This window comes from Triturus cristatus, chromosome 8 (genome assembly GCF_964204655.1).
Source record: "Triturus cristatus chromosome 8, aTriCri1.1, whole genome shotgun sequence".
NCBI lineage: Eukaryota > Metazoa > Chordata > Amphibia > Caudata > Salamandridae > Triturus > Triturus cristatus.
In genome coordinates, this window is record NC_140591.1 from 857,291,543 (window position 1) to 857,310,288 (window position 18,746).

General features: G+C 49.0%; 1 protein-coding gene across 2 annotated transcripts in view; it reads right to left on the minus strand.

Annotated features, from left to right (window-relative positions):
* The window catches only part of CMSS1 (cms1 ribosomal small subunit homolog), a 1,297,886-nt gene that overhangs the window by 39,090 nt on the left and 1,240,050 nt on the right, over positions 1-18,746 (minus strand). For both annotated transcript variants that reach the window (XM_085622368.1, XM_085622369.1), the window contains exon 8: positions 6,235-6,295. In XM_085622368.1, coding sequence (XP_085478494.1) covers positions 6,235-6,295 — 61 coding nt within the window. The remainder of the gene's footprint in view (positions 1-6,234; positions 6,296-18,746) is intronic.

The following is an 18,746-nucleotide window of genomic DNA, read 5'->3' on the forward strand; positions in this document are numbered from 1 at the left end:
GTCCCACCCACGAGGGAACTAGTTATGAAGGCCTCAGCTGACAGCTGACAACCAGACCTCTCTCCATAGAATTAAGTTACTATCCTGGAATGTGGCTGGTATCAAAAACAAACTACATTGTCCAGAAAGGGGAGTCTTTGTAGATTCTTGTGACATATGTTTATTTCAGGAAACATGGGCTATAGACCACCCTGTTCGTAGAGGCTTCGCATCATTCCATATCCCTGCCATTGCTGGAACTAGGGGCAGGCCTTCAGGTGGACTCAGCATTTAGGTGGGATGCCATCTGAGTTGCGATGTTAGGCAAGTGGACTCACATAGTCCAGACATCCTTTGCCTTATATTATCCTTTTCTAACAATCTTAATTTTTTTTTAATTAACATTTATTCTAGGCCTGTTAAGACCGGTTAGGAGTCCCCTGCACTAGCACACCTAGAAGATCTCCTCTCGGATATCCTCGGATATCCCCGTGGATGCCGCGATAATTCTGGGAGGCGATTTGAACTGCCAGTTTGAGCCCCTACTGGAATCTGGGGATTTGGACAGCGTAGAAGAGGATGATATATGGGCTATTCCGGAGCCCAACATTCCTCGGATCAGAGCATGGTCCCCCTTAGCTCTTCAAATTAAAGCGCTAACCCTCAGATATTCACTGAGAGCATGCAATGGGCGGTTTCCCTTAGATTCCCCAGGTAGTTTTACCTACAATAGGCTGGCCCACTCCTCAATCCTAGACTATATACTTCTGGAGACCAGAGTATGGTCGTTAGCCTCTGATTTTAGTGTTATACCACATGAGGACAGTGACCATAATGCGCTGATGGTAAATCTTGCAATCTCCCCCGGGGCTGAACACAGTCCGGATCATATCGATCAAGACGATGGGCTTCTCCTTAGTAACAATAGGAAGAGAGTGAAGTGGTCATGGTTAGAGAATTCCCAAAAAATGTCAACACTATACAGGGAGTTTATCCCAGACCTTGAGGCTATGTTAGAATACGTGCACTATGATATCTTAGTACCCCATGTGAGTAAGGTTGCTGAAATCAATCGCCAAGCTTTCCTGAGACTGAAAGCTGTCTTCTGGAAGGAATGTCGTAGGACTGGTGCCCACAAACCATGGCAATCTTGGTTCGATTCCAATTGCAGGAAAATGAAAAGTGCCCTCATAGAGGCCATAAAATCAAAGTGTAGTCCTACCATAAAAATGGCAAGGCTTGTCTATAAAAACGCCATTCATGCTGCTAAAATCTCATGGGGAGAAGAACAGTGGGCAAATCTCAAACAGGCTCTGGAAAATAAAGACTCAAAATCTTTCTGGAATATAGTGAGCTCAGGGACTGCAAGAGGACAGGGTGCTGTTGAACCTAATATAGCGGCAGAAAAGTGGGAAGCCCATTACAAACTCCTATATGCACAAAGTCCCGATGAATGCACTGGTCAGGGGCAGGAAACTATAGTCCTCCCAGAAAAAGATTTAGATAGCACAAAGATCACCTTGAATGAAGTGTATAATTCCTTAGACAGAATAGTCCCAGGGAAAGCAGCTGGCCTTGATAAGGTTCCTGGCGACTTGTATCGGGCTGAGCCTAAGATCTGGGGCCCTTATTTATGGGTAGTTTTTAATGCCATTCTGGAAGGGATGGATCCCCCTGAGACTTGGCTGGGTGCAGAGGTGATACCAATATTCTAAAAGGGTTTGCCTCTTCTCCCAATCAATTACAGACCGAACAGCTTGATCGACTTCTCTCAGAAGGTGTTTGCCAGGATCATTTTGGATCGCCTACAATTATGGATGGAGGACAATAATATCCTCTCCCCCCTCCAGGCGGGGTTCAGGGACAAAATGTCAATGGTAGACCAGATTTTCAGGCTGCAGCTCCTCTTTTGGAAGACAGTAACGATGGGGGCGGCAGTCTGTATCTGGTCTTCGTTGACCTTTAAAGTGCCTTTAACTTGGTTCCCAGTGAAGCACTATGGAAGGTGCTCAAAGAGTTGGGACTTCCGTCTTATCTCTTACTCCTACTTAGGAAATTACACACTGGCCCCTTCGCCCAAATTAGATTTGGTAAGAACGGGGAACACACTAATCGCATTCCGGTTAATAGGCGAGTGAGGCAAGGATGCGTGTTAGCCCCAACACTGTTTTGCATCTTCATTAATGGCTTCGTGGATGTTATAAATAAATGCCAGAACATCGATGCCCCTAAGCTAGCAAACAAGAGTATACCAGCAATGATGTTTGCAGACGACACCTTGCTCCTCTCAAAATCCCCCATGAGCCTGCAAAAAATCCTGGATGCCTTCTGTGAATTTTGTAGGGGTAGGGGTTTAGAAATCAATATACTAAAAACAAAATTTATGGTTTTTAACCCCAGTAAGAATGTCCGCTCTAATCTCTGCATGAATGGTATACCGTTAGAAAGGGTATCAGAATTTGATTACCTGGGTCTTACCATAAATGAAAATATGACATGGAAACCCCAAGTGGCCAGATCTAATCTGAAATTAATACAGACAGCTGGGGGTTTGGCTAAACATTATAAAAAGTCCTTCCACAAACCCCTGACCCCGGCTATAGAGATTTATAAGACGCAGGCCAGAAGCTCAGCTCTCTACGGGGCTGAACTATGGGGGCACTCCAACCTTAGGCCAATTACACATACCGAAAATAATTTTCGGAGGCAATTGACAGGGCTTCCGCGAACCTCCCCTCTGTTGCCCTTGTATATGGATCTGGGGGTGAGACCTATCGCACAAGAAATTTCAAGGCGTCCGCTACTGTATTGGCGACGTCTGTGGGCAACAAACGAGCTGGCGGGGTACAGGGCAGAATTACAAGAGGTACTGGGGCAGGGAAGCTTCCTTGGCTTATGCATATCAAGAAAAGCTTAAATGAGATAGGCTGTCCCGAGCTATGGGCAAGTCCTCCAATTGCCCACACCAGGGTCACGCGAACATATTTATCCACCATGTACTGGAAGGCGAAAATTGATAAGATCTCAGAGGACCCCAAGATTGGCTCTGTAACTCGCCAGTTCCTGGATATAAAAGCCATTTTCCAACTAGAGCCGTGCTTGGACTTTATACGTCCAACCATTGCCAGGAAACTCTATTTGCAGTTTCGTCATGGTAGTCTCCCCCTGCATTCATTTGTTAATAAATGGTCTAAGGATGTTCCCATGGCCTGCCCTGCCTGTGGTCTAGCTGAGGAAACAGAACTGCATGTTTTTTTTGTTTGCCAAGGCAACTCTAAGATCAGAAGAAGAGAATTACAGCAATTATGTAAGAATCTAGGTGCTATCCATTGCATAGATGTGTTTAGGCTTTTTAAAACATGACACCAGCATGCATATAGTATTTGCTACCTCACGATTTCTTGCTGCAATGTGGTGGGCTCGTCTGCAATTTTTAAAACCTTAATGAAATGTATTTTTTTATCTGTGGTCATTGACAAATTGCGAAAGATCTTTTTCTTTTATCAATGTATTTTACTCTTTTAAATATTCCTGCCAAAATCTTTTTTTTAATCGTTGACATGAAATGCTGTCTTTTATGGTTTCATAACCGAAATAAACATTTTCTACAAAAAAACTAAAAAAAATTGAGCCTCTGCTGATAATTACATTGCAGAAGAGGCACCAGATTAAAGATAGGCAGCATAACAACTGGTAGCACTTTTATGATTTGTAGCACAACATTGGTCAAGCTCGGCCCGATGTGTGTTCAGAGGTCTGTAGGCACCGGGACCATCAACCAGTGCTGATGGAGTCTGTATCAATAGCCGGGACCAGCATGGATCTTCGGGCCGAAGTGGAATACTGTAGAAGAGTGGGTAAGGGACTGATAAGGGTCCCACAACATGGACAAACACTGCCAGAAAGAGCTCATGAACCGCAGCATTTATTTTCACTTTACAATCTACATTCAAGGACTTCTCACATTCTTTTACACCAAGAGATACTCCCATCTGTTCATTAGGCAGATGATAAACTAATGTGCATTGACAAAATGTTTCAAACTGGGTCAGTTGAAATTACAAGTGTCGAAATATAAATGCTGGCTTCATGGTTATTTTTGCATTTAACGCATGATAGACTTTCAGGCCTCTGGTGTGTTTGCATTTTATTTTTAACACTTCCTGAGTGTTGAGAGTGGCAATGTATGTTTTTCCCCAGAGTCTATGTATTTGAGAAATTAGATGTTTGTATAATGATGGGGGAGGGGGGGGGGGATCACTCACTATTCCCGTAGAGATTCTTCTTTGATCTCTTATGCATGCATTGTTTTTTTTCAGCATGTGGTTTATTTGCAAGTATTTATGCCTCTGGGAGTTTATACTCTTTGTTTTTTGTTTTTTTAGCTCAGTGAAGAGTTTAAGAATCTCTGTTCCCTAAAATTCCTCCAGCTTGGAGATCCCAATCAAGTCTCATTTTTGAAAACCCTACATTGTCTGCAGCTCTTCCAGTATTTCTGAGTCTCACTGTGGGGTTCCGGAGTAATCACACCCTCCCAGCCCATTTTGTGGTTAACCAGCTGCCAATTTTTAATCAATATGTGGTAAGGCCATGTCATCTGTGTTTTCCGCCATACAGTGCCACTCGATGGATGGGTCATGTAGCATACTATACTTCAAGTCATTGATCAACAGTAATTGAGAAGCCCAAAAGTACTTGAGATGGTCTGGCAATGCGATTCCCCCATCATATATGCTTCTTCGCAGTGTCTCCAGGGCCATCCGAGGAGTGCTTCCATTCCAAAGCAGGGTGCATCCTACACTGTCTTCTTTCTGAAAGTATTTATCTGGGAACAGGTATGAGGTGTTCTGTAGTGCATACAATAGGAGAGGCAATGAGATTATTTCAAAAAGGGCAGCTCTGCCCATCAGGGAGAGTAGACGTCTTATCCAGCGGGGAATATCAGAATTAAAGCCACCCAGAAGTGTCAACATATTTTTGTTTATGAAACTATGTTTTTTATTCCTGGTCACTTAGATTCCTAGATTATAAAACTCGTCCCTATCTATCTTTGAGGGACAGTACATCTGCTTTGGTGAAGACCAGTTTACCAGTGGATATACAATCGATTTAGCCGAGGTAGTGCATAAGTAAGTGTATTTTCCATGTGTACTTATCATTTCAAGTATACAAGATAGAGTCCGCCAGATATAGAACCAGATCTTAGGCAAATAACAATCCTGGGACTCTTCTCAGGCCTATGATCCAGTCATTCAAAATGGAGGACAAACAACAGATGAGAAAAAGGGCATCCCTGTGTCCATTCCAGTGGGGAAGTGGCAGAGGTGGTGCCATCTACCCGTGCCCTGGTCATTGGTTTGGTATAGAGCAACTTGTAATTATTCTTGGAAAAACTGCAAGTTTTGGAGAATCAAACTTAGGTAGGGACGTTCCATAGAGTTCTCTCAGGGTTAAAGTTTGATCAGGCATCCATATAAGTAAAATAGATCATGCCTAGTGGCTCTGAGAGGCATAAACTGAGACTGATCCAGGTGCATTAGTGTATCAATAACTGTGTACAATCGCTTAGCCAGAACCTTTGCCTCAATATCTAAAAAAAAAAAAAAAAGAAAATGTTCAGGGGGATATGAGCCTATATGAGGCACATTCCTCTGCGTTTTGCCCAGACTATAAGTTTCCATGATTCTTTGCATGTGGCTGTTTGCTGCCAGTGGCTAATGAAATCAGCAACAAGTGTGCGTCTGTCTTTGGATATAAAAAATCTGGGTTATTAGAAGCCCTCTGCCTTGCTCGGATGCTTGCAGACATTATGCTAGTAGAGTAGGTAACTTATATTCTCAGAAACTTCTGTTATAGTCTTACAGCCCGCTACCCATTGTTAACAGCCCTGAACCCAAGTTATAGGCCCGAGCCACAGGCAAGGGTTTGTAACGAGGGAGAGGGCCTTTAACATCCGGTATAGCCCAAGGAAGAAGGGCTATATGGCTATTAGAACATTTCACCCACTGAGGGTCTATTGTTTTGATTTACTTGATGAACTGTTATGGCACAACCTACTACACAAAGCATTACATAACATGAGCGCATAAAAGTAAATCTCAGACTGAAAACGTGATGCGTACAAAATGCTTATTTGAACTGTACAATACCAATGTACTTTTCAGTTCAATTAAAACAGTAAACTCTTTCAAGTCAGCTGTCCATGTAATCTGTGGAGAGTATTTAATAAACAAATTGACTTCTTGAATATATTACCTTGATGTGTTTTGCGAATAGTTTCAGAACTTTGGCGTCCCCTTTGAAAGCTGTCAATAACCTAGGGGTGAGAGAAAAACAGACGGTTAGGTTAATATCCATTGAAACTTTTTGCTGAAGCAGTGGCGGCTCCTCCACTAAGGCGGAGGAGTGTCGCCCCACTGCATTGAAGCAGTGAAGGAAAAATAAAATTATATTTACTTGATGTTTTTAGCATTTTATTTGTTCCTGCTGCTAAAACATGGGGACGGGGGTGCTCTGCACGCAGGGCAGGAGAGTAGTGGTAGGCACCCTGAAGTGCGCATGATGCGTTGGTTGGCCATCTCGGGCTGGCCAAACAGTCATGCACACTTAGTATGTTCTCATCCCAGGCTGCATTACAGCCCGGGTGGAGAACATGACCAGGCCCCCAGTCCCCATCTGAGCACTGAACTACAGCGCTCAGACCAATCACAACACTGCATTGGATTAGTTAATGGGAGCCAATCCCAGCGCTGCATTGCAGCGTTGTGATTGGCTCAGGGGTCCCTGGGTGCTTTCTGTTCTGCTGATTTAGGAGAGAAGACATGGGACAGAGAGCCAAGGAGGTAAGTGTATTTTACTTTTTTCACATCCCCCTTGCCCCCTCGCCCCCCCACCCCGCCACCCCAGAGATGTGCCGACTGCCACTGTACTGAAGTAATGTCTTAATATTCCTGGGGTTCATGGCAAAAGAGTAAGTGTTTCATTGAGCTAGCAGAGTGATTTCTTATAAAGAATTGAAAGACAGTGCACAGAGGGATCAGACAGCACTGAACAGTTTTATAAACATTACATATATATTTTTTTTTAAATACAAGTTTAGAATCCAGGCCTCGGATTGCAGGCCCGCAAATAAAGCTGTTGATCAAATCACCTCCCACGTCTCCTATCAACCAAACCCAAAAAACGCAAACAGACGGATGTGCTGTGCATTTAATAATCACCTTTAAAGCAGTTGGAAGCAACTAATGCAGGCGCTATACAAGCAGATCAAAGGCAGCTGGAAAGAAATGGCGATGGATCATTAACAGCTTGTACTTCCAATGTATTATCAACAGGCTGCCCAATACAGGCCGAACTCGGATTAGGAGCAGGAATCACTCCGACCTGGGCACAGGAAATCCATTCTTCCTAAAGTGCAACACAGCAAGCGTTCAAATCATTTTTTGTTACATTTTATTTAGAGCACTGCTCAATACACACCTGGCTCCCAGAGAAGTTTGGGGACCCTCTCAGAGATCAACAGCTTCAAGAGTTTTCATCAAAATCCCTCAATGGAGGAGTGTGTGGCCCTAATGAAACTACCAGCTGACTGGTAAAGTCCAGGGCTGAGATTATAGACCGCAGATTCTGGTCTGCCAAAGGCGGCTGTCCAAGATTTTATTAACTGGATTTCAAAGTAAAATGCAGGGAACTCCTGAAGTTAACAAGATTTTGTGGTTTTGGTAGTGCTGAGGGTATGGTTGTGGGGTAAGGTGAGGCAGGCACCAATCCACTGGTAGTCATATCTACCCTAGAAGAGAACTGGTGTCATACCCATAAGTAACATAGCAAAAGGACTACAATTAGGCAACTGCTTCAGCATGAGGGTAGTATGCTTACACCAATATGTATTGTGGGATGAGGCACACCAGTAGATACACTTTTCTTGAGGAGAGATCAAATATAAATATATCTGCAACTTTCTGCCTCAGGACCAACTCTGGTCCAGTGTTCCCGGCTGTTCTTTCCCCTCCTCACTGGGTTTCCATCACGCCTTGAGCAGCTTGTTACCTCTCTCGGATCAGACCGAGTGTTTTCCCGTGGAAGAGACATATCAGTGACGTAACTCATTTAGTCTGGGCCTGCGGTGTTTGTTAGCTTACTTGAACCTTTCATCAGTACCAAAGCTTCTTGTCAACAGTGTCCTGATATTTGCTCTTTTGACCACCCCCCCCCCCCCACATCACCTTTGCGGCACTCTCTCTTCATCTGTTCTGTGCCCTGAAGAAGGTGGTGCCCAACATCGAAACATGCGTCGGCACACCTCCTGACAGGAGCCACGTTGTGGTGCATATACTGAATAAAGAAGAACTTGATCTACTTTAACACTTTCAACTTATCTCCATTTACCTTAAACATGTGAAGAAAATGCCATTTAACTGAAGAAAAGGTACATATTTATGCCCTCTAATTAATACAGCACATATATATTCTGTCTGCTAGAAACTATTTCGCTACCAGCGCATAACATTGTATTTTTCCATATCTTTCTGCTGTCGACACCACTACTAGCTTGGTTAGTGGTTCCTGTACGTAACCACAATATTTTATTGTTTTGTCTCGATAGTTTGGTTGATGTATGGGTATGAGTGAAGTATGATTGACTTAATGAGGGACTGTTGTGTATTAATATAAGTTTTTGTAGGTTTTAATGTTCTTGTTCTGACCCTCTGGGGATGGGGGAGGGGGGCATGGTTGTGAAAATTTATTGTTTATGTGGTCTCCCTTTGAAAAATAATATGTATGTTGACTTTAACGTATCTGTGCGATGACACATTAAAAAAACTATTCAAAAACAACAGAAAATGTATGACAATTCTGAGACGTAACGCGCTCATTGTGTATCGTAGGCAGGTGACATTTATTCCCTTCTCGTGTAGGGTTTGGCTTATTGTCAGGACCAACTCTTGCCATCTCACTAGATCTATATTCAACCTATATGTCAAATCTAAAACCTTGGTATACAGTGGCCACGCTGTTCCAGCAGTTTTCCACAGCATTATTTATTAGGTGGCCTACTTCCACTTGTTCAGAACAAGAAATTCTGGATGTAATAACAACTGAAACAAACCAAATCACCCACAGAAAAAATAGCAGCAGACCCAATATGCCTTGTATCTGGCAAGAGAGCTAATGGCGTTGCCAGTGTTTGTTTGTGTTGCAATACTTTATCATTCTTTATCAGTCTAATATGACCAATGAATTAAGAAGTAATGGTTTTGTTATAATTTCAAGTGACCGCCCATTTGTACACGAGCATATGTGGGTGACCATATTCAAATAGTTATCTCACAATATATGAAACACCTTCCCAAGATTGCTGCCCAGAGTGCACATGCATGCAAGTGGAAAGTGTTCTTTGTCAAAGTATAACAAAAATCATTAAAAAATGTCCATACATGCTTCAGAACGTATGCACACACGCAACTGGTCATCTCCTAATTGTTTTTGTTATAAAGTATAGCAAAAAAACATTTAAAATACATTCAAACATGGCTGCTTGCGCGTCCACACCTGTGCACATGCACAGATGGTCCTCTTGGAATTTGTTTTACACATTTTACTATTATAAAAGAATGGGAAAGCCCATTTCAAGATGGCCTCCAACCTCAGTACTGGGAAAGAATGTGGCACACTTAAAAAAGTAGCAAGCAGTTCAATAGCCGTGTTTTAGAAGCTACAGGGCCCTCATTTTTTTTTTGAAACCGTTTATTGCAATCTCAAGAATATACAAGTATGGGCCTACAACCTTCCGGCCGGCCGCTAGAATGACAGGAGCATCTGACATACGTACAAAAACACTTGGCGTTGCAGAGAAGCAAAATCAGGAGGTATCAGCGTCGTGGGCCACATCACTCTGACCCCACAATACGGTTTCATTTTATACAAACAACACAAAAACCACACCCGCAAGGCAACCCGCAATCGAAAGTAACAGCACGTGCTCCCCGAATAGGGGACCCCAGCCATCCACAGGAGTCTAAAGAGGGGAAGGGGAACAGATCGAGGACTGGGGGAACTCCGTGCTCGGGGCTAGGGAAAGGAGTCAACTAAGGGGACGGGGCTGGTGAGGCCGCAGGCAGCAGTGGTGGCGCGCAGATACCCCCGCGGTAGGCGTTCCAGGGGCCCCATACTTTCACCCATGCCCCAGGCTTACCCCTCGCCACATACACCACCTTTTCTCGGAACATGCACCAATCCATGTGTTCTTTCCAGGCCGACACCGCCGGGGGCCTCTGGGATCCCCACAGTTGAGCAATGTCACGCTTAGCTATCATATATCCCAGAGTCACCCATCGCGTCTGCGGAACCGAGTAGTCAGTTGGTTCCCACACATTCAGCAGGCATCTCCTCGCTTCAGGTAGCAGCGCGACATGCGTAACCACTCGCAGGACCTCATGCACACCACGCCAGAATCGCTCCACCTTCGGGCATTCCCACAAAATATGCAAAAAAGTCGCCAAAGCACCACACCCACGCTTACACAACCCATCCTCAGCATAGCCCATACGCAGAAGCCTTGGCCCCGTCATGTAAACCCGATGAAGTATCTTAAGCTGGACGAGGCGAAGGCGAGCCGGTATGGCCACCTCCTTCGGAGAGGCCACCGCGGAAATCCAGTCTTCGTCGTCCAACTCCAGCCCGTCGGCAACCCAAGCCTCGCGGAGGCCAGTCAGCAAGCCCGAGCGGTCATTAATCAATTTTTTGTAAATAAGGGAGATCGTGCTGTCCGGAACGTGGCCATCCAGCACTCTATCCTCCAGGGGGGAAGACTCCGGGATGGAGGCGACGTCTGGGAAGACTGAGCCCAGCGCGTGACGGACCTGCAAGTACCGAAAGTATTCACTGCCCTGCAGCTGAAACTCCGTCTGCAGCGTCTCGAATGTTTTAAATCCCCCCCTCGTCCAGAGGTCCCCCACTTTACTGATGCCGATCGTGTCCCACTTCTCGAAGCCCTTCGAGGTCCACAGGGAGCCCAATCTCTCAGACGCGTACAACGGTGATGCCCGGGTCAAACGGTCCTTCCACCCCATAGCTGCGTTAGCCGCGTGCCATACGCGTACCATGACACGCGTAGGTCCCGTCAGGCGGGGTCCGGGCGCGCCAGAGTAGAGCGCTCGATTATAGTCGCCACCAGGCAGGAGCATCTTGTCCATTTCAAATGCCGGGTTTAAGGCGGGCCCGTAAAGGCCATGATTAATTGCAGCTAGCTGGGAGGCCCAGTAATACCGTTTAATATCCGGGAGGGCAATCCCCCCGTCGTACCATGGGAGCGTCAACTTCGCCAGGGCAATACGCGGCCTCCCGTCCCAGAACAGGCGGCGCTGTAGACTCTCCACCTCACGGAAGTAGCGCGCCGGGACTAAATCCATAGTATTCTGGAGAGCGTACAGGAAGCGTGGCAACGACATCATCTTAAACAATGCCGCCCGGCCGAGCGGCGAAAGCGGCAGGCGCCGCCAGCGCGCGACGTCCTCCTTCAAGCGCTGGAGGGGGGGAAGCAAATTCCGCTCGTAGCGGGCCTCCGGGTCCAGAGTAATGTAAACCCCCAGGTACCGAAACCCCTGTGAGGCAATCTGGATCGGACAGCCCCGCGGGAGGACGGGAGCCTCCCCGGAAAGCACATACACACATGATTTAGCCCAGTTGATGACAAGGCCTGAGTTGCGGCCGAAGGAGCGCAAAACATCAACCAGGACAATCAGTGATTTACGCGGGGAGGCTAGGTACAAAAGGATATCGTCAGCGTATAGGGACACGCGGTCCTCATACTCGGGGGTCCAACGGAGACCACGGATGGAAGGGTGCCACCGCAGCCACTCCGCCAGGGGTTCCAAGGCCAGCGCGAACAGGAGCGGCGACAAGGGACAGCCCTGTCGCGTGCCCCGTCCCAGCTCGAATGGGACCGATACTCTTCCATTCACCACCACCTGCGCCAATGGGCCCGAATACAACAATTTGACCCAGCTGATGAACCCCGGGCCAAATCCAAACTTCGCCAGCATAGCCCAGATGTATGGCCACTCGAGCGTGTCAAACGCCATGGTGGCGTCTAAGGACGCCAATATGGCCGGCTCCCGCACAAACGGGACACGCGCGAGCACCCCGTGCAAGCGCCGCAGATTAAGGGCCGTATTGCGATGGGGAATAAAGCCGGACTGGTCTTGGTGGACCAAATCGCCCACCACGCCGACCAGCCGGTTGGCTAGCACCTTGGCGAGGATTTTGGGCTCCGCATTCAAGAGCGAGATAGGCCGGTAGGATGTAACCCGGTCTCGAGGTCTCCCTTCCTTGTGGATCACCACGATTGTAGCCAGACGTTGGTCCGGCGGGAGGGAGCCCAGCGAGTGGGCCGCCAGGAACATCGCACGGAGGTGGGGTGCCAGTACATCCGGTCGCAGCTTATACAACTCGACAGGGATACCGTTCGGGCCCATGGCCTTGCCGGATGCGACCGAGCGTATGGCGAGGGCAATTTCGTCGGAGGTAGGAGCGGCATCTAACGACACCCTGTCTTCCACCGAAAGGGAAGGCAGCGCGATATCCCTAAGCAGGGCATGGGAATCCTCCTCCGAGCAGGGAGAAACCGGGGAATACACCTCGCGGAAATAATCCGCGAAACAAGAGACAATATCTTCTGGCTCGGTGACACGCACACCATCCATCCTCTCAATCAGCGGGACCACACGACTCGCTCTCTCCTTTTTATCCAACCATGCAAGCAGTTTACCAGCCTTATCACCCACATCATACAGTCGCCCCTGTTGCTCTCTATAGAGGCCCCTGGCCGCCTCCGTGACGAGGGCCCTGTAGGCCGCCTGCTTAAGTTGTAGGACATGTAGTGCAGCATCTGTCACCCCACCCTCTAGATCACCCTCCAATTCAGCGATTTCGGCCTCCACCCGGGTCACCTCCTCCTGCTCGCGCCTCCGGGCATGGGAAATAAAGGAGAGGGCCTCCCCTCTAAGAACTGTTTTGAAGGCTTCCCACAGGGAGATAGCCGAAGGGACGGACCCCACATTCTCATCGAAATACCGCTGCAAGGATTTAATCAAATCAGCGCGAATAGTGGGGTCGCGCAGGTACCAGGCATTGATTGGAGCTACCCTGCCCTCCCCCCTCGGGAAGACATCAACGTGCAACAGGAGCGGGGAGTGATCTGAAATACCCCGCGCCAAATGGCGCACCTCTCCTACCCTCCCAACATAGGCCGCAGGGACAAGGACATAATCAAGCCGTGAGAGGCTACCATGGGCACCCGAGTGGAAAGTGTACTGCAGCTGCGTGGGATGTTTTAAGCGCCAGCAGTCCACCAATCCCAGTGTATCTAAGAAGCCGGACAGCCACGCCTGCGCCCGGGGGAGGTCCCTAGGGGGGTGACGATCCACGGTCCCAGAAACCACCGCATTGAAGTCCCCCCCAACCACCAGAAGCCCCCCCGGAAGGTCAAGGAGGAGGCGCCCTAGGTCTGCAAAAGTCGTAGACTGTAACCCCGGTGGGACGTACACTGATACAAAGACAACTACTTTACCCTCCATTCTCCCCACTAAGACAGTGTAGCGTCCCCTCTCATCATGGCGCACCTCGTCTATTTCCAACGGGAGCGAGTTCTTCACCATGATGCCCACCCCCCGTGAGCCCGACGTGAAGCCCGAGTGGGCCACCAAGCGATAGCCACGCCGATTCATGGCACAATAGGAATTACCAATAAGGTGTGTCTCCTGCAGAAAGACCACATCCGGCGAAAGTCGTTTCAAATACTGCAGGACCACACCTCGCTTAATCCTATCCCCCAGTCCGTTAACGTTCCAGGACAATAAAGTCAGGTCCCTACCCCCCATCACATACAGAAGCCATCATTCGTCCCCCCGAGAGCACCTTAAAAACACCAATACAATAAAGGGTTTGCCTTGCGGTAAAAACGAACAACACCCCACCCCAACCCACCCATCCCAACAGAACTCCCCCCTCCCTGCACCCCTGCATGAGCCCAAACAGCCCCCCCAAAGTGCAGTGTGCCTGTCGCCCCATGAATGATTAAACTAACTAGTCCCCCAGAGGAGGAGGGAGAGCCCCCAAGAGACCCCGTACCACCTCCACAGGAGGGAGACTTAACGAACAGTCAAAAATGACGACAATGTTGTCCAGAGCGAGGCCTACTATTAGTCCCTCAGTCCTGATCCGGCGAGCCCTCCCCTCCAACCACGCCCCACCCACCCCCCCGGCCCCGATCCCCGGGCAAGGAGTCCAACCAGTCCCCGGCCGCCTCGGGACGATCAAAAAAGTGCGTGCGGCCATCCACTTCCACCCGCAACTTAGCTGGAAAAAGCATCGCATACTTGAGGTTCAAGTCCCGTAGACGACGTTTGACTCCGAGAAAGCTCAGCCTCTGCTTCTGGACCGCTGGGGTGAAATCAGGATAGAAGTTTACGTCCATATTGTCAAGTCTGACCGGTCCTTGTTGCCTAGAAGTCTGAAGGATAGCGTCTCTGTCCCGAAAGTTGAAAATCCGGGCAATGAGAGGCCTCGGAGGGGCTCCGGCCTTAGGTCTTCCTCCGGGAACCCTGTGGGCACGTTCCACCGCAAAGAATTTACTCAGCCCCCGGGGCTGGAGATGGGTGAGAATCAGGTCCTCCACAAACAGGTCCGCCGCCGCCTCCTCACGTCCCTCCGGCACCCCGACAATGCGGACATTGTTCCTCCGGGCCCGACCCTCGGAATCCTCCAGTCGACGATCCATCAGGGCGCTCGCCTGGCCAAGCCGGCGCACCTCCTTTTGGAGGGCCGCCACGTCCGCTGTAAGGCCCGAGGTGGTGTGGGCCAAAGAATCGACCCGGTCATTGGTCTTGGATAAATCAGCCCTCACCAGGCCAACATCCACGTGGACCGAGTCAATCTTTTGCGCCAGTGTGTCAAAGCGCTGGTCCACCGAGGCCTTCATCTCGGCGATAGCGCCCATGACATCTCGCAGGGTCAGATCCGCGGGCAGCGCAGGAGCATCAGTCGGGCCCTCAGGGGACCCACGCGGCACCTCGGGAGATCCCTTCTGGAGGGTGTAGCGGTCCATGCTGTTGGACTGATGGGCTGCGCCACGGCGGGTCGATTTCACCTTTGCCCGGTCGCCATCTTGCTTTGTGGACATGGTTTCAGTCCCCAAATCGTGCCAATCACCTCGGAAAAAGCCGACAAACCAGTTCACGGGCTCCGGGGGGGGGCAACCACAGGTCCGCAGGACGGATCACAGCCGGCGGGCCAGCAGGGCACCCCAACGAGGCCACACCACCGCACACCGCCCCGCAACCCAACCTCGCCTACACAGCAAGGAGGGTGCAAAAGCGAAAGTGAAAGTGCGGGGTACGCGAGTCGCCCAGCCCTGCCCGCCGCTGTTGATCACTTTGTCTCCGGATCGCCCCGCAACTCCAATCCGGGGGGCCGGCGTGGAGAAGGCCGCAAACCTCAATCGGTGCTCCCGCCGGTGTCCGAGGTCCAATTTGGAAGCGGAAAACGGGTGACACCTCAGCTCGGGCTCACCAACACTGTCCCCTCATCTAGAACAGGATATTTTCAGGATTTATGTAGGAGGTCACGGAGGTTCTCAGGAGCCTCGCACCTACGCGGCCATCTTGGTTGCGCGCCAGGGCCCTCATTTTTACATGATAAATATGTTTTAATGGACACATTGGGTCACAAAACCTGCCACTGAAGGGGTGGCTTGGGCACTGACAGGGAATTATATTATAATGCAGCAATGCACCTTGCACACAAGTAAAATACTGCCCCTTGCATTGAAGATAGTCAGTGACTGAGGTGAGCTTACTCACTGCCCCATTCTGTATGTAATAGTGTAAGGAATCAACATGTAAAAAAAAAAAATGTAAACACATTTTATTGTAGTTTCATAGATAGATCAGTAGACGGGGCACAGTGCTGTGCCATCTTATATAGTTAATACACAGTGCCTCAATGCAGTAGTAATGAAAGCATATAAAAATATTCAGATACGACACTTAGATGTTGAGTTACAATAGTCCGTCTCCTCACAAACGATACATCGTCGTTCCATACCAACATAGTAACATTCCCCTCAACTCCCTCCCCCGAGTCATGCCCAGGTTTGCTCCAGTTTCCGTATATGGAGTATGTGCCAGCATCTGTATGGAGTGGTTCCATGTGATTCCATGTGCTTTCATGTTCCTATGGAGACCCGTCCCTGTATTTGTCTCCTGTACGCGATCCCCATGAGGAAATCCAGCCCTTCTTGTAGGTACTATTCGGCGGGTGAACAGGGTTCAGGTTTCTGCTATGTATCTACTAATTTCTCCCAAGCCCTGGTTAGTTCAAGCGAACCATGGCCTTGCCTGGCCTCACAAACCTTCACTTCGCTCTCACATCCCACCCATCTTACTAATTCCCTTTTACAGACCATCACTGGGGCCCCCTCAAGTCTTTCCAATGTCTGCCTATTTCTCTCTTTGCAATGACAAAAGCCAAATCTTGGAACTTGCTCGTAGCCTTAGTTCTGGCAGTGTGCGGGAACCAGCTCAAAGACAGTGTCCAGGGGTGCACGGGATCTCCCTCTAGGTGATCTCAGCTACCACTCCAGTAATATTCTCCCAGTAATCTACTAACATCGGGCATGTGTAAAAACTTGGCTCCCACTTCCCCCCATCTCAGGCACTTAGTTCCCTTCACTGCAAAGTGCCTGTTGATTCTCCCAGGGGCGAGGTATGCTCTGTGCAGTACATATAGATTGAGAAGTTTAAAGCCGTCGTTCCTAGATGCCTTGGGTATTGGCTCTAATATGAAGCCCCAGTCCTCTTCAGAAATGGGGAGTCCAAGTCTTCCTCCCAGCGGGTGCTAAGGGTGCCCAAGGGTAACATCATGTCCCCGCGTATCCTTCTATACAGACAAGTAACAGCTTTAAAGGGCCCAATGAGGTAACCAGGTATTGGCAGCCTCTAGCATGAGGCAGTGCTGCCAAGCCTGTACTCCAGTGTCTGCGGATGGCTGTCGTCACCACACCATGGAGAAGGAAATGGCCTGAGGCAGGTCATGCCTCAAACTAGAGGAGTAGTTCAGCCTCAAATAGGGGCCCAAGCGTTGCCGTCCTGCAGCCACATAGTCTGCCAGTTCTTGCCAATCCCCACCATGTGGAAGCTTCATCAGGAAACCCATCAGACTGCCGGGGTAATATGGCTTTCACACAGGCGTATTTTGCAGACTTCTGGTCTAGCAGAGATGCAGCACATGACATTCCTTAGTGTCTCCTGTGCTGGGACTGTGAAGCCTAAGAAGCATCCTAGTCAGTCTGTGGAGGTCAGGAACAAAGGGGCCCAGTTCCCTCCCGGGTGTGAGAGTGCACGCTTTCAACTGCGTTAGCTACTGGCGCTCTGATACTAGATAATAGATCACAAAGCCGGGGATGGCCAACCCACCTTCTGCCGCTGGTCTCTGGAGTGTGGCCCAAGCTCCACAGGAAGGCCGTAATGAGCATGTCTATATCTCGGAAAAGCGCAGGAGGCAGGCAAGAGCTATATTCTTTAGTAATTCCCCTCTGCCCACTACCAACAGGGGAAGTGGCTTCCAAAATTCACTGCTGGATCAAAGTGCTTGACTAGCCTTCCCCACATTCCCCTCCAATTGATCTGTGGAATCATGGTAGACCTGCACTCCAAGGTGAGGCAGACATCTGGGTTCCCACTGTAATGCCCTCAAACCCTCCGACGGGGTTCTGGATGCCAGTGTGGGGAATAAGCAAGATTTCTGCCAGTTAACTTTCAGGCCTGAGAGGGAGCCAAAGTGCCCCAGGAGAGCCCAAGCTCCAGCCAGAGCCCCCTCTGTGTTGTGCAAGAACAGCAAGAGGTCCTCCGAGTACAACACAATATGGTGGGTCTGGGCTCCCAATGTTATGCCCTGATAATCGTTCGCTGATCTTGCATAACAAGCCAATGGCTCCACCACCAGGGCAAAGAGTAGGGGCGGCAAAGGACAGCCCTGCATAGCACCTCACTCCACCCTTCCGAGATGATGCGACCCGTGATAACTCATAACAACATGGTCCAAATACGTGTCTGAGCCAAATGAATCATTCTATAGTGAAGGCCCATTCTAGGCTATCAAACGCTTCTGCAATGTCTACTGCGAAGATCACTGCCTTCACTCTGTCATATGTGTCCACCCCTAATAGTGTGAGGAGTCTGCGAATGCTAAGTGCTGTATTGCGGCCCGGGATGAAGCCCGCCTGGACTCGATATATAAGGGTAGGCTTGTGGTGAAAGAGTCGGGTGGCTAAGATCCTACTGAGAATCTTGTCATCGATATTTAGCATCAATAATGGTCAGTAGGCCGTTTTGTCAGGCGCTGGTTTCCCTGGCTTCAGCAGGGGTGCAATCATACTCCCATGTGGAGGGGGGCTAGCTGCCTCATATAGGTACACTAATTTGGGTGCAAGGTCTTCTATACAGATGGAGTAGACCTCGACCGGTAGCCCATCTGTGACAAGTGTCTTGATCCGGGCCATGGATTTTATGGCTGCTCGGATCTTCGGGAGTGTGATGTCTTTCTCCCCCAATATCTAATCCTTCTCCGGTCTAACGGTAGGAAAAGTAACGGGTGCTAAAAAGGTCATCATGTCATCAGTCGAACAATCAGTGGCACAGCGAAAAATAGAAGAATAATGTTAATAAAATTCATAATTGATGTATTCATAATTGATGTTCTCCTGCCAG